Below are 27,809 nucleotides of genomic sequence, written 5' to 3'. Positions count from 1 at the left end.
AATAGAAGATACTAATTTCCTTCTTTTTGTACAGGGCCTCATGGAAGATTACTTGTATTTAACTGAGTTTTCTCTTTAAATAAAGACATTATTATTATTATTATTATTATTATTATTAACAGACACATTGACTTTAACAATCAGTCCTGACATATTCATATCACTTGATGTAATTTCTGTATAGTGACTTCTGTTCTGATGCAGTTGACAACCCTGCTTAAAAACTGGCCCTAGCAGATCGATCACTTGAAAGGAGCCAAGTATAAAGGTGAGGGACCTGCAGGCTGTTGTGGAGGAGAGATCCAGTGGAGTCCTCTTGGTAATCACTTGGGCTCATCAATAAACAGGTGTGATCATTGCAGCCACCAGGGGCTACCAGGATGAGGCAAGAAGTGGCAGTCTTGACTTAGTGGAGCACCTGTTTGAAATGTGGGAAGGCATAAACACAATCCAAATTTTGACTGACGGCATGCACCACCAAGGTCCCGTGATCTGGTATTGGACAGAAATAATGAGGAAGGAAGAATCATTGTCTCCAACGCCACTTCAGTGCTTGCTGGAGGACATAGCAAAGGTATTGCATCATACGCTTTCCATGTCAAAGGTACTCTCTGCAGAGCTTTCTCACCTCTGCCACCGTGACACTAAGGTCTTGCTATACCTCAACAACAACATTTTTCCAATTAATTCCTACAGTGACATACTGGATGTTAGATTTTCATTTAGGACCAACAAGACATCATGTCTTCTTTTGGAACCCTATATTGATTTGACTTTCTGTTTTTGTAGCCGATTTGATAACAAGATGGATGATATAGTGACCATATTAAAGTTCAGACTGGCAGCATTTCCATTTAGTATCAACTAGATATCACAACAAATCTTTCAGTGAAAGAATAACACAGACCAGACATCTAGAAGTAGAGATGACAAGATATTCATGGTGGCCTTTGTAGCAGCCATATTAGAAGTCAGACTAGCACCATTTATTTTAGAACTAACTAGACATGATAACAAACCTTTCATTGAAAACACCATAGTGATATGACAATTCATTTAGCAGAAGATAAAAAGATTTTCAGGCTAACTAATATGGCAGCTTAGATACCAGATTGGCACCATTTTCATTTAGGACCAACTAGGCATCACAAGAAGTCTTTTGGAAAAAACACATGTTGATATGACAATCTATTCTTCAGGACAGGATCATCTGTTCAGGAGGAGTGGTGATAAGATTTTCAAGACAGCCACTGTGGCAGCCATATTGAACATTAGATCAGCACCAATTTCATTTGGGGGACCAACCTGACATCATGAAAAGTCTTCTGGTGAAAACTCCATGTCAAAATGACTTTTCATTCAGGAGTAGTGGTAACAAAACTTCAAGACAGCCACTGTGGTGGCCATACTGGAGATCAGATCAGCACCATTTTCATTTAGGATCAACTAGACATCATAAGAAGTCTAAATTCAGTCAATAGCCCACACTGATACCTTTCCTTCCAGCGGATTAGTGATAGACAGATGGCCAATGTGGTGACCATACTGAACATCTGAGGGATACCATTTTCATTTTGGACCAACATGTCCATGGTCAAAGAGTGAATGTCAAGTTTCATGGCAATCCTCCAAGTAACTTAGGAGAAGTAGTGATAACAAATTTGTCTTAACTAACACACAGATGACAGAAAACATTAGCTCTTCTGGTCTATGACAAATCCAGCTAGAAAATAAGGTTTTGGTTCATCTGAAGTAAAGTGGTCAAAAAGGTCATTTAGATATTCATATTAAACCAAGCCTATCTTGGCAGGCGAAACTCCAGCCATGTTTTGAATTTAAACAAATAAAAGCACCAAATGTGTGCATTGACTGCTAGCTACTACGAATTATCCCAAACAGCTGGTCAAAAAAAATTGTTTAATTACAGAAGAACAACAGATTGGTCATTATGAAAATTATAAGCAGTCTGTTCTCTTGTTAACTTTATGACAAGGCACATGTTGTTGAAACCAAATACAGGGTTCATGCCAGAGGGAGATTTGGGCAAAACAGTCACCTAAAAGTCATTTCAAATAAACAGGACTGAAGTTCATCACCTTAATAATAGTAAAACATCAACATCCATGTCAATTTGTTCTTTAAAGAGGAGATATAATTATGGTAGGAAAAGATGTTTTATGTTCTGTGGTAGATTTTGGTGCCAATTAAATGTCAAAAATTACATTATTGCCCATTGAATTCCTGCTGAAAATCCACACAAGATCTTTCCGAAACAAGCGACAAAAGTTAATGCTTGCAGCTCAATATGAAGCAAAAAACGGGCTCATTGGATATATCCAGCTCCATTAATAATAAAAGTAATCATTTTATCCAATATTTCATCACATACATGTATATACATATGAAAAAGAGAATTCTGCTAAGAGAGATGATGCAGATTTTCAACTGTGACCTGTTTTGAGGTTGGCATTGAATGTTATACAAACATTCATGAAGCTCGTAAGAAAACTCCCATGTACATACTACTATTACTTCACCACTTGAACATTTACAGTCATCACGTGTCACATCACCATGACAGATTTATAAATGATCACTCAAGAATTTCACAAAGCCACTCAATTTAACAGCTGAAAGAAAGACACTTATTATAGTAAAAACCAATGTTAGATTTTCCTTACATGTACATATTTAAGGGATAAAGACCCATTCATACAATATCCAGTTCCAATGCTTTTTTGTACTTTTCATTCATAAAACCATACCAGGCAAACAATAGTCACAATAATTGATCACATGACTTAAACTCTTAAGTAAAAAATGTTATCTAACTTGCGAAGCCCATTAAGAGTGTATTGTCAGACTCGTGAGTTTCATTCAGTGTGAGTTCTCATAAAGGCAAGTTAAGGAATCCTGTCAACCCTGCAAATTCATAAAAGGTTTATTCAAAACCGAGTACACAAATTAAGTGTACAGATGCTGGGGTTAACTATAAATAGGCCATGTGATATAGCATCAAAAATCATAATCACTGAATGGATCTACTACGACACAGCCAAACAGAGAACTTACTTTATGAATTTTGAAAAGTTTTATTACCTGTGTTGCTTATTACATAACATTTTCAGACTTTTAAAAAATTTTTACTTTGATACTGTACTACTGTTGGTCAATGTATTTAATGTTTCGTTAACAGGACATACTCTTCCGAGTGCCTTCCATCAAAAGGCCATCATAGAATACCCAGCACTTTGGCAGACTGGTTGAGAAAGATTTGAGAATATTTATTTTTGTCTATTTAATTGTTTGCCAAATAGTAAGCATATATTGGTCTCCTGTTTGTATCATGTAAACAACATATAAATACCAGTTGTGGGTGCTACTTTGTCTTAACATCAATCACACTGATGGAAATCCCTCTCAATTTTTTTACTTATCTACAGGCAAGTGCCTTGCAAACTTGAGCCTGCATGAACTAAAGTTGAGCTTATCCCAGGAGTTGGATGAATTCCGGCAGAGACTGGTGGAGGAATTTTATTATAAAATGACAGTGTTATTATACTACTAAAAATATCAAGACCTAACCAACTCAGTCCAACATGATGTTATCTAAGGAAAAGCTAAGTGAATAACTTTGATAACAAAAACTTGTACGAAATGCATGCTGGAGATGTTGGCTGCTGTTACACACAAAACAAAACCACAACAAAGATAGTAACCCACAAACATGTTTAAAAACTTTATATCATAAACATGTTTGAATACTTTATATCACAAACTTGTTTGAGTACTTCATTTCACAAACAAGTTTGAATACTTTATATCACAAACGTGTTTGAGTACTTTATATCACAAACTTGTTTGAGTATGTTATTTCACAAACACGTTAGAATACTTTATTTCACAAACATGTTTTAACTCTTTACATCACAATCTAGTTAATTGAAACTGTGTATGTCAAGCCCTCTGTTATATGTCACACAGCTTAATATGAGTTGTGGAGCATGCAGACTGTCTGTATCACTGTCTAATCATAACACCTTCAATTACAGAACATGGAGACTGTCTTTACCACTGTCTATTCACCAAACCTTCAGTTACAGAACATGGAGACTGTCTTTACCAATGCCTATTCAGAACACCTTCAGTTACAGAGCATGGAGACTGTACCGCTGTCTATTCACAACACCTTCAGTATCAGAACATGGAGACTGTCTGTACCTACTATCTATTCACAACACCTTCAGTTACTGAGCATGGAGACTGTCTTTACCACTGCATACTCACAACACCTTCAGTTACTGAGCATGGAGACTGTACCACTGCTTACTCACAACACCTTCAGTTACAGAGCATGGAGACTGTACCACTGCTTACTCACAACACCTTCAGTTACTGAGCATGGAGACTGTACCACTGCTTACTCACAACACCTTCAGTTACAGAGCATGGAGACTGTACCAAGGCCTCCTCACAACACCTTCAGTTACAGAGCATGGAGACTGTACCACTACTTACTCACAACACCTTCAGTTACAGAGAATGGAGACTGTACCACTGCCTCCTCACAACACCTTCAGTTACAGAGCATGGAGACTGTACCACTGCTTACTCACAACACCTTCAGTTACAGAGCATGGAGACTGTACCACTGCCTCCTCACAACACCTTCAGTTACAGAGCATGGAGACTGTACCACTGCCTACTCACAACACCTTCAGTTAAAGAGCATGCAGACTGTCTGTACCATTGCCTCCTCACAACACCTTTAGTTAAAGAGCATGCAGACTGTCTGTACCATTGCCTCCTCACAAACCCTTCAGTTACAGAGCATGGAGACTGTCTTTACCACTGCCTATTCAGAACATTTTCAATTACAGAGCATGGAGACTGTCTTTACCACTGCCTCCTCACAACACCTTCAGTTAAAGAGCATGCAGACTGTCTGTACCATTGCCTCCTCACAACACCTTCAGTTAAAGAGCATGCAGACTGTCTGTACCATTGCCTCCTCACAACACCTTTAGTTACAGAGCATGGAGACTGTCTTTACCACTGCCTATTCAGAACATTTTCAATTACAGAGCATGGAGACTGTCTTTACCACTGCCTCCTCACAACACCTTCAGTTACAGAGCATGGAGACTGTCTTTATCACTGCCTATGCACAACACCTTGAGTTAATCTACATGACAATTTTTAATAATGAGCAATTTCATGGTGTGACGTCAATTCTACTGACTGCTTCTGAGTACAGGTACAACATTAATTTTCATTTTTACCAATCTGATTAAAATTGTGATCTATTTACAGACAATTTGACAGGGACTAATAAAGAATATCTGACAGGGACTGACAAAGAATATGACAGACTGTAAAAAGAATACTTCATTAGGACTGACAATGAATATCTGACAGATAATAATGATAATAATAATAATAATAAACATCATCATCATTACTTTATTTTATGATGGTAACTAAGTATAAAATACTATTCTCTTTATGGACCTCAGAATACATTAAGTATAAAAGCACAAAGTGTATATGGTATGCATTAACGGAACAAATTGGAAAGCATGCATTTCAGTATTTCAATTGTTACAGTGAAAATTGCCCTTCAAGATCATGGTTATAGATTTTTTTTTGAACACATGCAGATTTGTTTTTGATCTAATGGCTATGGGGAGTTCATTCCATAAAACAGCACAAGAATAACAAATGATTTTTTAAAACTTATTTGTTTCTGGAAATGGTATTCTGCAATGATCGTTTGTCATTGATCTCAATTAAGCTCCTTGGTGGATGTCAGATGAAACATACCATACAAATATTGAGGGCAAGATTCATTCTTAACTTGGAACATTAATAAAATAGTTTCCAACAGTTGAGTGGTAGTTAACTTTTTATCCACTGTAAAAGATAAATTCTTGAATTTACTACAGAAATGTGTTACACTTGCTTACATCAGTCTTGATTCTTATCAACGTTAACTCCCAAAAGTTTTCTGTGTCAACATTTTTCATTTGATTATCTTCAATACACAGCTCATTTGGATTTTTGTTCACTGATAATCTTTGCCTAGTTACTGGCAACATTACAACATATTCTTGAGTGAGCACCAATGTTCAACTTGATATAAATGTTTACCCAACCATTTAACGTTTTAACATTAAAATCAGGCCAATGCAAAGTAGCATCATCAGCATATAGATCACTTTTTGAATGTTGTACATACAGCATCAAGTCATTTATATAAAACATGAATAACACAGGCCCTAAAATAGATCCCTGTGGAACACCTATGTTGATGGATATCAGCTCTGATTTTGTTACCCAAGGCAAGTTGTTGGCTTCTGTCAGATAGGTGTGATTTCAGACATGACAGTGATAACTGAGAACATTTGTACTTTTCAGGTTTCCATGTAAGTATATTATCATCAACAAAATCAAAGCCTTCCTACAGTCAAGATGGGTGTATTAATTAGTACTTGGAAATGTAACCATAGAGGTGTTTGCAAATGTGTCTTTCAAACAGTTTGGATATGGTTGGCAAAATAGATATTGGTCTCTAATCGTCTGGATTTGATTTTGAATTCTTTTTGAAAACAGGCATAACCTTGGCAATCTTCAGTTGAGATGGGAAGATTCCCTTAGCAATGATTCGATTAATTAATTATGTAGGTAAGAGATGGAGCAATAATATGAGCACATTTTTTAAGACCTATCTCATCCACTCCAGTTGATTTCTTTGAATTGAACTTTTAAGTTCACTTATTAAAATCAACACATAAAATAAATGGAATTGTGAAATGTACATTTTCTGGGAATTTTTGACTTCATAAACTCTTCAAATTTTGTATCTTCTCTGTAGTATTTGATATATTGGAAGTTATGTTGGTTACATTTATGAAGTGCTCATTGAATCTGTTAACAATATCATGTATCTCATCAATTATTGATCCATCAATTATTAGTTGATTTGGTATCCTACTACTTCTGTTTGGAGTAAAATCTCTCAAATCTTCCACAATTCTGTCAGACTTTCTACATTTTCAGCTTTTGTTTTATAAAAATTTCTTTAAGCAGACTGAATCATAGTAGCATATCTGTTACGCCAGAGTTTACAGTTGAACCAATCCTTGACTTTATGAAAATGATCTCATTGTTTCAATGATTTCTGATGTAAGATATTTAGGTTTCTGAGGGTGTTTAACTATTTTTGTTTTTATAAGAGCATGTTGATCCCAAACAGCATTCATAATAGTATACCAGATTTCAAGTGCTTCAATAGGGTATTCTATATTTTTTACAAAGAAGAGGTTGGAGTTTGCTAAATCAGATAAAAAGTTTTTAACATTTAATTTTTGAAGCATCTGTTGGAGATAATGTTATGCTTTCCATCATACATTTCATTACTACTGGTATGTAATACAAATTAGATAATGGTCACTTACTGAAAAATGAGGGGCATGTTCTTCAGATTTGAAGTGAATGATAAAAGATGAGATAAGGACTGAAAACAAAATCTTACAGGGACTAAAAAAGAAAGTGACTAATGAAGATTTGACAGGGACTGATGAAGAATATCTGACAGGGACTAATGAAAGATATCTGACACAGACTGATACAGAAATGTCTGACTGGGACTGAAAAAGATCTGACAGGGACTGATAAAAAATATATGATAGGGACTGATAAAGGAAGGGACTAATGAAGATCTGACAGGGACTGATGAAGACTATTTGACAGGGACTGATAGAGAATACCTGACAAGGACAAATAAAGGTTCATGTTTTTCCAACCTTTGGAATTAACGGTCCACTTAGTTTTAGCAATCTTTCAAATACAGAGTTGCATTTAGAGTTTTGGAGAGTTGCTGTTAGAAACAATATGTTTCTGTATTAAGTTCTTCTCTTTTATCAATGTGAAAACTGTAATTTTACTGGTAAATGAAAGGGCCAAAGAATATGACATCCCAGTGTTCATCAGATCTCCATTAAAGATTTTGATTTAAATCAGACTGGTATTTCATGGAAACCATTTGATTCCCTCTCTTCTCCATTTCAAGACTACTGAATCAAAGAATTGTACAACTGCCCAAACAGTGATTTTCAGGTCAAGTATTCTACATATTTCTTTGCTTTAAGATAACCAATGGCACAAGAAATACTTTATTACAAAAATTTGGAAAAACTCGCAACAACTAGATGATGTCCTAAAGAGCAATGACAAAATAATTCCCACACCACACCCCCTTGTCTGGATGGGACAAAATGACAAAATAATTCCCACACCATGCCCCCTTGTCTGGATGGGACAAAATGACAAATAATTCCCACACCATGCCCCCTTGTCTGGATGGGACAAAATGACAAAATAATTCCCACACCACGCCCCCTTGTCTAGATGGGACAAAATGAGAAAATAATTCCCACACCATGCCCCCTTGTCTGGATGGGACAAAATGACAAAATAATGCTCACACAATGACACCATGCCCCCTTGTCAGGATGGGACAAAATGACAAAATAATTCCCATACCATGTCCCCTTGTCAGGATGGGACAAAATGACAAAATAATTCCATACCATGTCCCATTGTCTGGATGTAATAAAATTATAAAATAATTCCAATATCATGTCCCATTGTCTGGTTGTGACAAAATGACAAAATAATTCCATACCATACCCTCTTGTCTGGATGGGACAAAATGACAAAATAATTCCCATATCATGCTCTCCTTGCCTAGATGGGATACCATGACAAAATAATTTCCATACCATACGTGCTTGTTTGGATGAGACAAAAAAACAAAGCTCAGAAATATAAACACTTACTATCAATCTATAAAATCATATGCATATTTTTGTTCTGCAGAGAATTCTACACAGTTTTGTATCAATCCAGAGCAAGAGAATTCTACACTTTTGCATCAATCCACAACAAGAGAATTCTACACAGTTTTGTATCAATCCAGAACAAGAGAATTCTAGTTCTGTATCAATCCAGAACAAGACAATTCTAGTTTTGTATCAATCCAGAACAAGACAATTCAACAGTTTTGTATCAATCCAGAACAAGAGAATTCTACAGTTTTGCATCAATCCAGAACAAGACAATTCTACAGTTTTGCATCAATCCAGAACAAGAGAATTCTATACAGTTTCACATCAATCCAGAACAAGAGAATTCTAGTTTTGCATCAATCCAGAACAAGAGAACTTTAGACGAAGACTGCAATTGTTAAAGATTTCAAGTTAATTTTTATCACATATATATCTGAACTGTCATATTCTTTGGCACTTTCATTTACCAGTAAAATTAGAGTTTTCACATTGATAAAAGAGAAGAACTTAATACAGAAACATATTGTTTTTAACAGCAACTCGGTATTTGATAGGCTGCTAAACTAAGTGGACCGTTAATTCCAAACTAATTTCATACTCCCCAATTTTTAACTGTAGCTGTCTTACCTCCATCATGGCTACAAGATAGCCACCCATCAACCAATCTTGCACATTTAATCAAATGATAATATTCTCATTAAAATGTATGAATTTTTTACTTAGTCATGTTCATCATGATACAGTGATTCCCAAACACTCAATACCATAGAAAAATCTCCAAGAATCAATGATATCAGATGTATTTTCAGGATGCATCCAGTATATAATAATAGTAATCCATATATTCATACCACTATAACAGTATTCTATATCCTCATGCCAGTATATCATAATAGTATTCCATATCCTCATACCAGTATAACAGTAATCCATATCCTCATACCAGTATATCATAACAGTAATCCATATCATCATACCAGTATATCATAAAAGTATTCCATATCCTCATGCCAGTATAAGAGTAATCCATATCATCATACCAGTATATCATAACAGTAATCCATATCCTCATACCAGTGCATCATAACAGTAATCCATATTTTTATACCAGTTTATCATACAGTAATCCATATCCTCATACCAGTGCATCATAACAGTAATCCATATTCTTATACCAGTTTATCATACAGTAATCCATATTCTTATACCAGTTTATCATACAGTAATCCATATTCTTATACCAGTTTATCATAACAGTAATCAATATCCTCATACCAGTGCATCAATACAGTAATCCATATTCTTATACCAGTTAATCATACAGTAATCCATATTCTTATACCAGTTTATCATAACAGTAATCAATATTCTTATACCAGTTTATCATAACAGTAATCCATATTCTCATACCAGTTTATCATAACAGTAATCCATATTCTCATAAAAGCATACAATCTATTTCACTGAGCTGTGATTACCGACGCTCATCCTTACTTTGGGCATTTAAACATAGCATCTGGTATATGACACACTGAAGGAAAGACTGTGAAACTGTATGCATTGCAGCTAAATAGATATATAGATATATGTATATATATACATATGCATTATACATATACATTAGCAATATAAGAAAACCTGACTGAGTCTACACTAATATGTACCACTTTGAGATATGCATAATTATATTACCGTAACTTTTCAATAGCATAAATCGTTAATGAAGCAAAACAACGGCAGAATTATTTCTTGGTAAGTCAATATCCTTTTCACACTTCTCTATATGACTGATTTTATGAAAGAGATTGAAAAAAAAAATGTTAGTTAAAAGAATTAATACAAGAAAATCCCTACCAATTTTTTGAATGCCAAAAGGAAATAACCCTGCTAGTATAGACTGGGTCAAAGGAACACAAACACCATGTGATCCAAGAAATGGGACCACTTCAGGATTCAATTTTAAAGTTGATGTGTCATTTTCGAAAATTACCTAAATGTCATCAACTTCCTATCTCTGAAGTTTCAAAGGTTTGAAATTTTGTGGAAAAATGTAGAAAATATGAAGAATTTAAAAAGAACCTGAATCTAATCTCTCCTCTTAAACAAATGGTGTCCTTGTCTTCAATCTATTCTTCCCCCACCCCGAACTGTTATCCTTGTCAACGTGACTTTAAGTCTATTTTCTCCTCCCAAACAAGTGTTGTCCTTGTCAACGTGACTTTAAGTCTATTCTCTCCTCTCAAACAAATGTTATCCTTGTCAACGTGACTTTAAGTCTATTCTCTCCCCTCAAACAAATGTTGTCCTTGTCAATGTGACTTTAAATCTGCTCTCTCCCCTCAAACAAATTTTGTCCTTGTCAACGTGACTTTAAGTCTATTCTCTCCCCTCAAACAAATTTTGTCCTTATGAATATGACCTTTTCTTTTAGCCACCATAGTGCAAGGATTTTCTAAAGCTACAAGGAATCTTGAAAAGTTTTACTTTCAATTTTATTTCTATTTTCTTTCTTAAGTATTTGTTTCTCAAAACTATTACCAAATGACTATTGTGACCTTTGGCCAAGTGAGATTTCCTTTTCCCAAGGTGAATTTGAATTTCCTCAATTTGTTTGAGACAACCAAGAATATGTCCACTTAAAAAAGCTGTTCTAACTGAGCACATAAATAATGAATAGATATTCCACACAAATAGGGTTTTGTATAACTAAAAATGTATTCATGACACATGGATGCCCCACCACAGTGCCTGAAATGACCTAAAAACAAAACTCATCCAAGATGTGAAGGCAGATATACACACAGAAGGACAATGGTAGCATTATACAACCCAACCAATGTCACTGAGGGTTATTAAAAATATAAATTTCTGAACATAAACCACAAGTTCATACCATTTTAATATCAATCTAAAATACTGGGGCAAAATAAAATCACTCAGCTCAAGACAGTCCTGTTTATGGGATCACATGGTGTAAGCAAATTAGGTATAATGCTTTTATACAGACAGACATATCTCAAAACTGAGGTAAACATTCTGGTTGTCATGGAAACAATTACCATATTTACTCACTTATAAGTCAAGTTCAACTGTATCCTGCACAGATCCATATCTGCCATTGCACAATGTGCCAGTAGATCCGGATCTATGCAATTTGTGAGGATTTATCAGTATAATAAACCCCACAGCCCCAGATTAGGGTCTACGCTGTTTGCAGTCTGACTCAACTTAAAAGAGGGTATATATGGTAGTCACCATTATCATCACCTGTGATGACTACTGTGTGTTGGGTTGGGTTTGTCATTCAAGGAAGTGTTGGAGCTATACAGGGTGCCTGAGTTATGAAGAAAACTGCTGGAACAAAAAGGAAGCAAAAAAAGACAAAATCATTCAAAACTGTTACTATGACAGCTGGCATAAAAAGGCTATGAAAATAAAATCTGTCTAAAATTACTGCATTAGGAAAAGAATATGCACAAATTAAACTTCAAAATCCAGAAAAAGTCCTCTTTTTTACACTACAGCAGAAAATGTGAAAAGTACAGATATGCTGAGAGAAAACATGTTTAAATCCATTTCCTGTAGAAAATGTGTGAATCTCTTCAACTAGCATTGAAAACTGGCAAATAGACTAAAAGAAAATAAAATAACACATCTTTGCTTCATGGATTGCCAGAAGAGAAACAGCTCCATCTTATCAATTTAACACAAGATCCAAGTCTTATTACAGCAACAAAAAAAAACTTCACTAAAGTAAAATGAATTCTTCGTATACTGAAATTTTCACAAAGATTAGAGAAGAAATTATGAAGTTACATTTGTCTTTGTATACATAATAAAGTGGCAATCACAAAGGACCTACTCTGACAAGTCAGGATACAAGCTTATCAGCTAAATTAAATAAAATTTATACTGTAATCAATCATGGCAGTGAGTAGCGAGCCACTGTAAGCTGCCATCTGGAAAAGTCTGACTGGACAGTTTGGTGGAATCAGCAATCTATAAGTTCAGATAACAACTGCCATTAATACTCTATACAAGGTCCATTACAATTTACGCTGTTTAATACCTTGTACAAAGCCTAATACAATGTACATTGTATAATACTCTGTACAAGGTCTATTACAATATACATGTCTAATACTCTGTACAAGGTTTATTACAATGTACATTGTCTAATACTCTGTACAAGGTTTATTACAATGTACATGGTCTAATACTCTGTACATGGTCTCAACAGTGGCACTGGTGTCACTGCTAACTTTTCCAATGAACAGATTGTCCAAATTATAAGAAATAATAAAAGCAGCTGTTTCTGAGGATTTAATTATGACAACACATAGTAGTCTGTCCATTGTTGTCCTTTTAATGTGAAAGCTCAAGCAATGTATAAAAATTGTTATCTCTGTTGTACATGTGCTACAAATAATCAAGCAATGTATAAAAATTGTTATCTCTGTTGTACAGGTGCTACAAATAACCAAGCAATGTATAAAAATTGTTATCTCTGTTGTACAGGTGCTACAAAGAACCAAGCAATGTATAAAAATTGTTATCTCTGTTGTACAGGTGCTACAAATAATCAAGCAATGTATAAAAATTGTTATCTCTGTTGTACATGTGCTACAAATAATCAAGCAATGTTACTATGAGTATGGTCTTATATGCTGCCATCATACCACCATCATGAAGTATGTGCACTTTGATTATGCTAATGTTAATTTCAAAAGTCACATACAAGAAAACTGTGTTAACCCAAATATGATACAAGCAATATTAGCCATTTGACAGTTTTAGCTAAACACACAAACTTAACCAAAGACAGTAAAATTTAAAATGTAGGTCACATTGACCTACCTTTTAGTACAAGTTTGCTACTAATAGTGAGTGTGTGTGTGTGTGATTTGGATTTTTAACTTAGCTTTTTAAAAAAATCAGTCATATCGCTACTATGTCTGCAGTGTGGCAGTTTATAGTGATGTCTAGCACGGGGGGTATCATGTCGCAGACATGTAGCGTGATGTCCCACCCAGTCACATTATCCTGAAACCAGGCCGACCAGTCCTAACACTAACCTCGTAATGCTTAGCGCCAAGCAAGGAAGCTGTTGGCACCATTTTTGTAAGTCTTTGATATGACTCAGCCGGGGATCAAACCCACGACCTCCCACATCCGAGGCGGATGCTCTAACCACTAGGCCACCGGAGCAGTTGGGTACTAATAGTGATGCATACAGTCATCTAGTTTGGTGATTCTAGCATTAACATAGCTTGAGAAATAAACTTAAAACACAACATATAACCAAAGTCAGTGAAACATGAAATATGGGTCATAGTGACCTACTTCTATGATGAATGTGTAGTACTTGTCAAAATGCATCCCCTCACCAGTTTTCATGATTCTAGTGGTAACAGTATGACTTTGAATAAAGGGTGCAAAATGCCAGATCTAGAAGCAAAAATAAAAAAATAAAAATGAATCCCTCTTCAGGGACCAGGTGCAGTGAAACCCACTCCACTGCTGCCTAGGACACATGAAGAAAGAATGACTGAGATGCAGTAAAGTGCAATGAAGCTGTGATCCCAAACACCTGTCATGGGCCATCTTGAAAAGGATAGTTGTAAGACAAAATATTTATTTGTTTTTCTCACATCAAGTTTAATTTATGATGTATTATCATTCAGCAAAATAAAAATGCATCCAAAACATACTAGCCTTTAAATACCCTGTGCTGACATTCTAAAATTAACACAATGAAAGTGCATCATAATTTACAATCATGTAATAAATCATGGAATTTTAAGCCACAAGCTGTTAACTTTATGTTAAAAAATACAGATAACAAATCTTTTCTGTAAGAGATTCTCATGTGCCAAATTGTGCATGCTGTCTGTTTATACATACCCTCTGGAGTTGATTTTTTGTCTCTTGGGGTGGTCCTTTGATCGACTGGCCAGATGAGTCTCTATCTCATCTTTTATATCCAATATCTTCTGTTTAATATCAGGATCCTCACACAAATCTGTACCGAAGACAGCAGTATAAACAGAAATGAGCTCAAGGTCATTATGCAAAAGACAACATGAATGTATAAAACTCAAGGTTATCATACAAAAGACAACATGAATATATAAAACTCAAGGTCATCATACAAAAGACAACATGAATATATAAAACTCAAGGTCATCATAAAGGTTCTCTTTTTATGAATCTAAAATATATCTGATGGGAAAAATCTTAATTACATGGCTAAATATATCCAGTAGGAGGCTATAGATATCCCCATGACAATCATCATCAACTCCTTTTAGTTTGCAGCCTAGCATCAAAGTAATTCAAAATTAAAACTGTACATTTTCAAGTTAAATTCATCTTTTTGTGCAGTATCAGTTTTAATTTAGTGGTTACTACAAACCATGAAATTTAAGGACCCACTGAACAATACTGTTTCCTTAATCCATAATTTTATGTACAGATGAAATTGTCAATTTTTGCAAGAAAATGAAAATTCATATCTATAAAAATAAATTTATTAACATTTAAGTATTAAATGTTCATGAAACATGAATGCCCATGATGTAGCATATACAAATTTGCATACCTTTGTTCTAACGATGCCCAAGAAATTGACCTTGATACAAAAACTTGACCCAGAATTGACATCAGGATGGAAGGATGGTAGGAAGGACAGAGGATATACAAAGGTAACACTATTTATCTGTTCAGCACTCATTAAAAAACTATATTCTAAAAATTATCTTGATATGATTTACCACAAAAAAAAAGAAGTCTGAGATATGAGCAATCTGGCTGACATTTGCCAGGCAGCCAAATACAAAAGCAGTTGACCAGAAAGTCTAGGTCAGTAGCATGCTGACATTTGCCAGGCAACCAAATACAAAAGCAGTTGACCAGAAAGTCTAGGTCAGTAGTATGCTAAGAAATTTCTTCCTTTGCTATTGATTTCGTGTAATCATAACAACTGTTTGAACTGTTTCAATGTTTCTCTATTTATTTGTTATCTTGAACAATATTTCATAATAACAAAATCTGCATAATATTCAAGGTCTCAATACCATGTTGTTTTCTGTTAAAGTCAAATTCTGTCATAAACATTTCGGACATAAAGTTTTTTTCTTTGTTTTTCTGATTTTTAGTAATGGTGTCCAAATTTGATCAGCATCATTATTATCTGTGAACATTTTGTCAAATGTTTCTTGTAAAAAGTTGTTAAAGATCTTTTTTTTTGTAAGAACGGCCATATTCATCTTTGAACCTGGATTGGCACGAACTTAAAAGCCCTTTATCCCAATATGCTTTCTTTCAAATTTGGTCAATGTTGACTGGGTACTTAAAAGCCCTTTATCCCAATACGCTTTCTTTCAAATTTGGTCAATGTTGACTGGTTGCTTAAAAGCCCTTTATCCTAAGATGCTTTCTTTCAAATTTGGTCAATGTTGACTGGTTACTTTTAAAAGCCCATTATCCCAAGATGCTTTCTTTCAAATTTGGTCAATGTTGACTGGGTACTTAAAAGCCCTTTATCCCAAGACACTTTCTTTCAAATTTGGTCAATGTTGACTGGTTGCTTAAAAGCCCTTTATCCTAAGATGCTTTCTTTCAAATTTGGTCAATGTTGACTGGTTGCTTAAAAGCCCTTTATCCCAAGATGCTTTCTTTCAAATTTGGTCAATGTTGACTGGTTGCTTAAAAGCCCTTTATCCTAAGATGCTTTCTTTCAAATTTGGTCAATGTTGACTGGTTGCTTAAAAGCCCTTTATCCTAAGACGCTTTCTTTCAAATTTGGTCAATGTTGACTGGTTACTTAAAAGCCCTTTATCCCAAGATGCTTTCTTTCAAATTTGGTCAATGTTGACTGGTTGCTTAAAAGCCCTTTATCCCAAGATGCTTTCTTCCAAATTTGGACAATGCTGACTGGGTACTTAAAAGTCCTTTATCCCAAGACACTTTTCTTTCAAATTTGATCAATGTTGACTGGTTACATAAAAGCCCTTTATCCCAAGACACTTTCTTTTAAATTTGGTCAATGTTGACTGATTGCTTAAAAGCCCTTTATCCTAAGATGCTTTGTGTTAAATTTGGTCAATGCTGACTGGTTGCTTAAAAGCCCATTTATCCCAAGATGCTTTCTTTCAAATTTGGTCAATGTTGACTGGTTTGTTTTGAGGTTGCTTCATAGATCTGATGTCAAATTGGCATCATTTTTATAAATTTGTATTGCTTAAATGACAGAATGAAGTCAAAGATTTTTCTTTTTTTATTCATGATGACACTAGACTTAACAACCTGGGACTACATTAATCTTTACTTAAATGTAAAGGGCACCAAAAACAAGAAATTTTGTGAGGTGATGAGCCAAAGTACTATATTGATGTAACACCCTCCAGGTTACTCCATCAAGTCATTCCCATGCCACTTCTGTGGAGGCAGAATCGTTGTCATCTCAAAGAACTCCCTAATTCACCATCCTGACTACACTAAAACTTTCATTTTCAAGCCCACATCATTTGAACTGGTCCAAACCTCACTCACACAGGAACAAAGGTCAGCCCATTTTTCTGCCTCTACCACCTTCCTCCTAGTAGAAAAAAACAAGCTGACTGAATCTCTCTTTTTGCAAGCAGTTTCCTTACCTGGAGTATAGAAAATCTAAAGGCAACAACCTGAATATTCTTGGAGATTTCAATTTCACTTTTACTGTCCTGGAAATCCATACACATCAAAACTCCAAGATTCTATTCACATTTTCAACCTCACTCAGTCATTTAGCCAACCTACCCAGAACCATGGTTACATTTTAGACTGGATTCTTCATGGATCTGATTATACTATTCTACAGTCTTCGTTGGTGTCACATGAACTTGCATCAGTTCACATCTGCATCACATGCCATCTCAGTATATCAGTCCCTAACCCTCCATCTCTGTTTGCTACTAAGAGAAACCTCCATATGATAAATAGAACCCAACTAATGCATGACATCCATGCAAACCAAACATCTTCATGTTGTAATTTAATGGTGTTTATTTTTATAATCTTGTTGCTGTAAACGTTTATGTGTTACTGAATACTGTAAAGCACTTTGAGCTTCTAATGATGAGGCGATGTACTAAATCCACATTATTATGACTAATATTACTACTAGTATTATTATTAACACGGATGGAGACACAAATACATTTAATTAGATATGTAAGAGTCACAGCATGAACATGCAACGACAGACACAAATATATCTCAACAGGCATATGAGTACACCATAAACAAAGATACCGTCAATCTATCTGCCTCTCAATGGGAGTTAATTAAATGCTGAAAAAAGATTTATTCTGTAGGTTGACTTATTATGAAGGTTGACCTATTCTGTAGGTTATTTAGGTCCAAGTCAAATTATTACTCACCAAAAGGAGTTTCTCCATTCTTTGTTTTCGCATCAATGTCTGCCCCATTTCTCACCAGCATTTCCAAAACCTCAAGCTGCAAAACACAAATTAAGTAAATGGAGCCTTAATCAAAGTAATTCAGAGACAGGCTCTAATTTTACTATGTTATTCTATGTGGTGTCCATTACTGTGAGATAGATTCCTCATGTTATTCTATGTAGTGTCCATTACTGTGGGATAGATTCCCCATGTTATTCTATGTGGTGTCCATTACTGTGGGATAGATTCCCCATGTTATTCGATGTAGTGACCATTACTCTAGGATAGATTCCCCAGGTTATTCTATGTAGCCTCCATTACTGTGGGATAGATTCTCCATGTTATTCTATGTGGTGTCCATTACTGTGGGATAGATTCCCCAGGTTATTCTATGTAGTGTCCATTACTGTGGGATAGATTCCCCAGGTTATTCTATGTGGTGTCCATTACTGTGGGATAGATTCCCCATGTTATTCTAGGTGGTGTCCATTACTGTGGGATAGATTCCCCATGTTATTCTAGGTGGTGTCCATTACTGTGGGATAGATTCCCCATGTTATTCTAGGTGGTGTCCATTACTGTGGGATAGATTCCCCATGTTATTCTATGTAGTGTTCATTACTGTGGGATAGATTCCCCATGTTATTCTATGTAGTGTTCATTACTGTGGGATAGATTCCCCATGTTATTCTAGGTAGTGTTCATTACTGTGGGATAGATTCCCTAGGTTATTCTATGTAGTGTCCATTACTGTGGGATAGATTCCCCATGTTATTCTAGGTGGTGTCCATTACTGTGGGATAGATTCCCCATGTTATTCTATGTAGTGTTCATTACTGTGGGATAGATTCCCCAGGTTATTCTATGTAGTGTTCATTACTGTGGAATAGATTCCCCACGTTATTCTATGTAGTGTTCATTACTGTGGGATAGATTCCCCAGGTTATTCTATGTAGTGTTCATTACTGTGGGATAGATTCCCCAGGTTATTCTATGTAGTGTTCATTACTGTGGGATAGATTCCCCAGGTTATTCTATGTAGAGTTCATTACTGTGGGATAGATTCCCCATGTTATTCTATGTAGTGTTCATTACTGTGGGATAGATTTCCCATGTTATTCTATGTGGTGTCCATTACTGTGGGATAGATTCCCCAGGTTATTCTATGTAGTGTTCATTACTGTGGGATAGATTCCCCAGGTTATTCTATGTGGTGTTCATTACTGTGGGATAGATTCCCCATGTTATTCTATGTAGTATGGAGCTCTTTGTTTGTCTTTTTAAATTAGAGATCATTAAAATCAGTTAATTGAGGTTTCAGTACACTTCACACATGTACTGCTGAATTCATTCTTTATTACATTACTGCTGAATTCATTCTTCATTACATTACTGCTGAATTCATTCTTCATTACATTACTGCTTTTTGTGATGACCTGGATACAGTCTAATGTTATTGCTCAATGAAAATTAAGCAAGTTTTCTTTCTGCAATTAATTTTCTTTATATTTGTTTTAATTATTATTCAACTGGTACCAAGTGTTACCAATATTGTAATGATGTGCCATGTTAGACCCTAGACATTCGGGATAATCACACACTCTCAAACATAATGAGAATTCTTATACATATGAAAGAACTAATTTTATATTACATTGACTGAATTATGTTTTTATTACATTTGACTGAACTTTCTGATTACATCTGGCTTAAATGGATTTGACTGAACAACATTTTATTACATTTGATTTAATTGCTTTTACATCATATTTGACTGAACTACTTTTATATTACGTTGGAATGAAGTGCTTTTATATTACATGTGACTAAACTTTTATTTTGCATCTGACAACACTACTTTTAATTTACATCTGACAACACTACTTTTATTTTACATTTGACTGAACTATTTTATGATTACATTTGACTGAAGCACTCTTATAATGCATTTTACTTAACTGCTTTAATATATCATTTGACCAAACGTTTTGAATCACTTTCCATATATTTTTACAAATTTGTTAGCAATGCATGCTTAATCTTCAGAATGACAGTCAAAATTCTGATACAGCAATCTACAAACAGTGTCAGATGTCAAGGTTATAGAGGTTGTTTGGCAATCTACAAACAGTGTCAGATGTCAAGGTTATAGAGGTTGTTTGGTACTTTGTTATGAGGAATACAGTGACATGTCATAGGAGAGACAAAACATTTAAGGATTTTTACCTGCAGCCAGCAGGCCGCTGCATGGATTGGCATCCAGCTGTCGTTGTCTCGGACATGTAGGGAGACATGTTCATCCTGAAGAAACTCTACAACCTCAAGGTAACCATTGGCTGCTGCTATATGAAGCTGGAAAGGTATAAGAAATACCACTTACACAATAATCCAAACTCACTTCACAAATAATAGGTCAAGATCATGGCTAATCCAACAATTTGGCTTAATCTGGCTTGAATATCATCAACTAACCTGAAGAATGAACTAGGCAGAATTCGTCACTCAAATGGATTTCACTAACAGCATGCAAATTTGGACTTAATTCTCACTTGATGAAAGTTATACAGACGATAAAAGTGGCCAATGAATTTCTTTAGACTATACTCTTCAGGCATGTAAGTGAAGCTGGGACCTAATGAAATACAATGTGAAATGAACTAAACTCAAGTTAGAAGATAACAAATGTCTGAAGCCCAGACTTAAACTTCAAGATATGCACATGAAACATGAAACTTGGGCCCAGTCTTTCTATGAAGCCCAGACAAACTTTTCAATATGCACATTAAATTTGGACCCAGTCTTTCCATGAAGCCCAGACTTAAACTTCAAGATACGCACATGAAACATGAAACTTGGGCCCAGTCTTTCCATGAAGCCCGGACATAAACTTTTCAATATGCACATGAAACTTGGGCCCAGTCTTTCCATGAAGCCCAGACTTAAACTTTTCAATATGCACATGAAACTTGGGCCCAGTCTTTCCATGAAGCCCAGACGGGGGACTGACCTTTTCATCATAAAACTTTATTCTAAATATTATTAAAACAATTCTGACCAATCAAAAGAATTGTCACCTTGAGGTAAAATTTATAAGTTTGGAGTATTAGTTATGACTTGAAATGTTGAGCAAAATTTGTGACACAGGCACCCAATCATCCAAAATTAGGGTCTTTTTGTTCTTATTCTGACACAGGTGTAGGGACTTTTTGTTCTTATTCTGACACAGCTGTAAGGATTTGTTTCCTTTCAAAATAGTCTTCTTTACAAGACAATAGTACAATGAAATAATGTACAAAACTCATAAAAATGAGCAGGGCTCAAATATGTGTGGCTCTTTGTCTTGCATGGCAATTAACTTAATCTTACACTATACATCATAGTAATTCATCCAACACTATACATCACAGTAATTCATCCAACACTATACATCATACTAATTCATCTTACACTATACATCATACTAATTCATCTTACACTATACATCATAGTAATTCATCTTACACTATACATCATAGTAATTCATCCTACACTATACATCATAGTAATTCATCTTAACACTATACATCATAGTAATTCATCCTACACTATACATCATAGTAATTCATCCAACACTATACATCATACTAATTCATCTTACACTATACATCATAGTAATTCATCTTACACTATACATCATAGTAATTCATCTTACACTATACATCATAGTAATTCATCCTACACTATACATCATAGTAATTCATCTTACACTATACATCATAGTAATTCATCCTACACTATACATCATAGTAATTCATCTTACACTATACATCATAGTAATTCATCTTACACTATACATCATAGTAATTCATCTTACACTATACATCATAGTAATTCATCTTACACTATACATCATAGTAATTCATCTTACACTATACATCATACTAATTCATCCTACACTATACATCATAGTAATTCATCTTACACTATACATCATAGTAATTCATCTTACACTATACATCATAGTAATTCATCTTACACTATACATCATAGTAATTCATCTTACACTATACATCATAGTAATTCATCTTACACTATACATCATAGTAATTCATCCAACACTATACATCATAGTAATTCATCCAACACTATACATCATAGTAATTCATCCAACACTATACATCATACTAATTCATCTTACACTATACATCATACTAATTCATCTTACACTATACATCACAGTAATTCATCCTACACTATACATCATAGTAATTCATCTTACACTATACATCATAGTAATTCAGCTTACACTATACATCATAGTAATTCACCCTACACTATACATCATACTAATTTATCCTACACTATAGATTGTACTAATTCATCCAACACTATATATTTTACTAATTCATCCTACACTATCCATTGTACTAATTCATCCAACACTATACATTGTACTAATTCATCCAACACTATACAATGTACTAATTCATCCTACACTATACAACGTACTAAATCATCCTACACTATACATTGTACTACTTCATCAAACACTATACAATGTATTAATTCATCCAACACTATACCTTGTACAAATTCACTATACATCATACTAATTCATTGTACATTATAAATCTGCTAAAAATGCACTAATCAAATGGACCAGGATCTTGAAAAAGTTGCTTGCTCTTTCTCTGATGCCACTTGTAAACACAAACTGATGAATAAAATTGTCTTGCCTTGCTGGGTTTGTAAGTGTGCAGGTGGCCACAGTTTTTTAAAAGAACATTTTTACTCCAAAATATTTTGTTAACTTTAATGGGTGAATGGGTGGATAGTTCAATGATTGACCAGTGTACTGATTACTGTCTAACATACCAACTGATGTCTAACATACCAATTAATGTTTAGCATATCAATTAATATCAAGCTTACCAATTTATGTATAGCATACCAATTAATGTCTAGCATACTAATTGATGTCTAACATACCAATTAATGTATAGCATACCAACTGATGTCTAACACACCAATTGATGTCTAGCATACTAATTGACGCCTAACATACAAATTAATGTATTTCAATGAGGAAACAGTGTGTCTAAATAAAAGTTAGTTTTTATGAAATAGAACCCATTACATACGGAGTACTACATGGATCAATCCCTGACTCACTCCTCCTCAATTTGAAAAATGATCTGTCACTGAAAATAACCAATTTGTATTTTATCTACTGACTTATATGCAGACAACAGTATCCAGTTTCAGAGACCTAAAGTCGGTAAGTCTTAGCAGTCTCCTTTCGGAAAGCCTTACTTGCTTAGATTCTTGGCATGAAAGTAAACACATACAAGACTAAACTATTAATAAGTGCTACTCAACAAAAAACAAACAAACTGAAAAACAACAATTTGAATCTAATGTCGAATGAAATTTCTCTACAAACTGTTTTATCCATGATAAAATCCTCAGGGTGATGGTTGACAACAATCTGCATAGGAATGAACATATTAAAGTCATATGTCATGAAGTCAGTTCATGTCTGTGGTTATTTAGCAAAGAAGTCCATGTCTATCAACTAAACATAGGTTAATGTATTACAAATGCTACATACAACCATATTCTAATGTTATCTGAGAAAACACCTACAAGAAGAATATTTGAAAATTATTCTGCTCGCAAAAAAGGCTTGCAGACTATTCCTAGATAATGACGAAAACATCCCATATGCAACGAATGATACTAAAATGTTATCAGTTAACAAATACTTTTGAAAAATTTACAAATGTTTTAAGCAATAATGCTCCCTTGATAAACCAAGAAACTATTTCATGCTAGAAAATAAGGTAATACTCCCAATTTAAGATCAAATTCACCACCTTTCCATTCAATAACCACATAAAGAACTCTTTAAGAAAAGTTTCAATAGTCAGGGTCCCAAAAGAAACCAGAGAAAGTATGAATCTAAGTGCATTTAATTATGATCTAATTCAATGGACAAAAAGTGGAAACCATTGATTAGGAATAAAGTGAACATAGATATTATGCCAAATGCAAGGGCTATAATATTGGGAGACACAAGTGTAGTTGGAATACATGAGCAACATTTTATACTTTTGCATTCTTCTGGCTAAATATTACATCTATATAAGTAAAATGAAAAAGACTGCCTGGATTAGATGAGCTGAAATTTTTCTTGAAGACCACTAAAATTTGGAAAAAATATACTGCAATTAAATCTGAAGAAAGTAAACACTTATGTTGCTATGGGAAACATGGGAACCATTGTTCAAATGGTAACCAAGATTACTTAGTATTATGACTCAAATGCATGTTTTAAATATTAGGTACATTATAGTGTAAAATGTGTTTGTAATAAATAATATCCCTTCATGCCTGATAAATGATGTGAACTGAAAAGTCTGTAGTTATTTTTTCTTTTATTTCATCTTAAGTGGAAGAAAACAAAATCATTGTTTATTTTACCAATATGCATTACAGGCATCATCTATCTTTGTTATCCAAAATAAAATTTAAAAAAGTGGAAACTGTTTGATTTAACAACTAATTACAACTTAAAGTATAACTTCTTAGACCTTCCATTTTGTTGCATCTTTATAATTTGTACTATATATACACAATGTACCTAGTTGGAGCATGTTCTTACAAAGTTTTCTGCTTATTATGACATATACAAGTAGCTTATTATCAATGCAATTGTGTTTTTGCATTTATTATTAGTATTATTATTAGTAGTAGTAGCAGTAGTAGTAGTACAGCTATATATATGTACCATATAAATATGCAGAGGGACACATGAGGGATTAGTTCATGCAACTAATTGTATCACCCTCTTAAAATAAATGTATTATTATTATTATTGTTGTTGTTATTATTATTATTATTATTATTTCCAACATACCAATTGATGTTTAACATACGAACATGTATGATACCAACTGATGTATAAAATACCAATTATCTAACATATCAATTGATGTCTAACATACCAACTGAAATAAAAAACACCAACATCTACTGTACCAACTGATGTCTATCATAACAACTGACATATAAAATACCAACATCTAATATAACAACTGATGTATAAAATACCAACATCTAATATAACATATGATGTATATCATAACAACTGAAATATAAAATACCAACATTCATCATACCAACTGACGTCTACCATAACAAATGAAATATAAAATACCAACATCTATCATAACAACTGATGTATAAAGTAATAACATCTAACATACCAAATGATGTCTATCATAATAATTTAAATATAAAATACCAACATCTATCATAACAACCAATGTATAATATACCAACATCTATCATACCAACTGATGTCCACCATAACAAATGAATATAAAATATCAACATCTATCATAAACAACTGATGATTAAAATACCAACATCTATCATAACAACTGACGTATAAAATACCAACATCTATTATAACAACTGATGTATAAAATACCAACATCTATCATAACAACTGATGTCTATCATAACACATGAAATGTAAAATACTAACACATGAAATATAAAATACTAACATATACTGTAACAACTTAAATATAAAATACTAACATCTATTGTAACAACTTAAATATAAAATACCAACATCCATCATAACAACTGAAATATAAAATACCAACATCTGTCATAACAACTGATGAACCAACATCTAATATAACATCATAACAACTGAAATATAAAATACTAACATCTATCACAACAAATGATGTACAAAATACCAACTGATAAAAAATACTAACATCTATCATAACTGATGAATAAAATACCAACATCATAACAAGTGATGTATAAAATACCAACATCTAACATAACTGATGTCTATCATAACAAATGAAATATAAAATACTAACATCTATCACAACAACTGAAATATAAAATACTAACATCTATCATAACAACTGAAATATAAAATACCGACATCATAACAACTGATGTATAAAATACCAACATCTATCATACCAACTGATGTCTACCATAACAAATGAAATATATAATATTAACATCTATCATAACATATGATGTTTAACATACCAACATCTAACATACCATATGATGTCTAACAGAAGAAAGGGCAATTTGGGAGTTTAAGTTAACAAAGGTGTGTGTGTGATTTGGATTTTTAACGTAGCTTTAACAATGTTTCAGTCATATCACTACGATGTCTGCAGTGTGGCAGTTTATAGTGATGTCTAGCACTGGGGCATCATGTCGCAGACATGTAGCGTGATGTCCCACCCAGTCACATTATCCTGACACCAGGCCATCCAGTCCTAAAACTAACTTCGAAATGTTGGTTAACAAAGGTAAAGTAACATGTGCTAATCAACTTAGCTACACCAGCACTAACCTAAAGAAACATGTACACACAGGAATTTGTTTAAATCCTTAAGAAGGCAACACATTTCAGTGTTGTGTGGAGATTGTGAAGGCAACAAACTTCAGTGTTGTCTGGACACACTATCCATACCTAACAAAAAACTTTAAAAAGTATTTCTACAAGCAGGTTATGTCAGGGAATTGAGAAACTAAATAAAATTTTGAAGGAAAGGTAAAAAAACAAAACTTCACTAAAGTATTAATACATCATAATTTATAATACACATGGATGGCTGAAGAATTAATTTTACTCTATATTCATAAACTGCCGAACATCAATACAATTACCAATACATGGAAATTTACAAATATCCCCTTGAGAACCTTTCTGTACAGAGAAGAATTTTCCTAGACCAATGAATAATAAGCAACAATACTTTCCAGACAAACTTTATTTACATAATTTAATTTGCTTAGAAATCGGCCCTTAGTTGTTGGTTTTGAGATAGTAAAACAAAGATCCGAGTCATAAAGAGTCCCTGATATTATTGATATGAGATATAACATGAAACTGATGTTAACTGAGATTATCCAAGTCATAAAGACTCTTTATGACTTGGATAATCTCAGTTGACATCAGTTTCATGTAATATCTCATATCAATAAATCAAACAAAAATTTACCCAACATACTGAAAGCTGTCTTTTGTTACAAACTCACAGCCATTTATTTTAATGTCTAAATTCTGATATACTTTTCATTCCCGCCTGATCAGCAGTCTTCTGAACTAAGACATTATGATGAATAACTTTTTACCCATAATGCGAAAAAAGCCAACCAACATTCAGTAACGACGCCATGGTATTTATGAGGTTCCTGACAATACAGAACTATGGTAACTACTACTGGTGTTTCCCTTTCATCAACATATTGTAAGCCACTTATCCTTCCATTCCTATAAATATGAGCACAAAGGACTACAATTTGACTGGTTTCTAAGAATACATATTTCCGGCTAATGAAGCCAAATAATAGATACTGGTTCATACCAATGCAAAATGACCTACAGATCAATTGTGAAATTGTTTACCATTTTCTTTTCTTCCAACAATAATTTTCAAGTGTCAGTTGATTATGTTCCGAGAACATGAAAGTCACTGCCCAA

At 34.0% G+C, this 27,809-nt stretch overlaps 1 protein-coding gene across 4 annotated transcripts in view; it reads right to left on the bottom strand.

Moving 5' to 3' along the window:
* LOC149785865 (protein phosphatase 1 regulatory subunit 16A-like) overlaps positions 1-27,809 on the bottom strand; it is a 167,443-nt gene that overhangs the window by 17,864 nt on the left and 121,770 nt on the right. For 3 of the 4 annotated variants that reach the window (XR_016425469.1, XM_089979842.1, XM_089979843.1), the window contains exons 7-10: positions 20,519-20,644; positions 18,272-18,347; positions 14,754-14,871; positions 12,117-12,203 (exon numbers count right to left, since the gene is read on the bottom strand). Coding sequence is in view for 3 of the 4 variants with exons in the window: in XM_089979842.1 (XP_089835968.1) it covers positions 12,117-12,203; positions 14,754-14,871; positions 18,272-18,347; positions 20,519-20,644 (407 nt within the window). In the remaining variant the exon portion in view is untranslated. The remainder of the gene's footprint in view (positions 1-12,116; positions 12,204-14,753; positions 14,872-18,271; positions 18,348-20,518; positions 20,645-27,809) is intronic. The other variant, XM_089979844.1, reaches the window with a different exon arrangement.

This window comes from Sinohyriopsis cumingii, chromosome 13 (genome assembly GCF_028554795.1).
Source record: "Sinohyriopsis cumingii isolate HCF-2022 chromosome 13, ASM2855479v2, whole genome shotgun sequence".
NCBI classification, from domain to species: Eukaryota; Metazoa; Mollusca; class Bivalvia; order Unionida; family Unionidae; genus Sinohyriopsis; species Sinohyriopsis cumingii.
The sequence above is the reverse complement of the archived record's forward strand: the minus strand, read 5'-3'. Positions and strand labels throughout refer to the sequence as shown.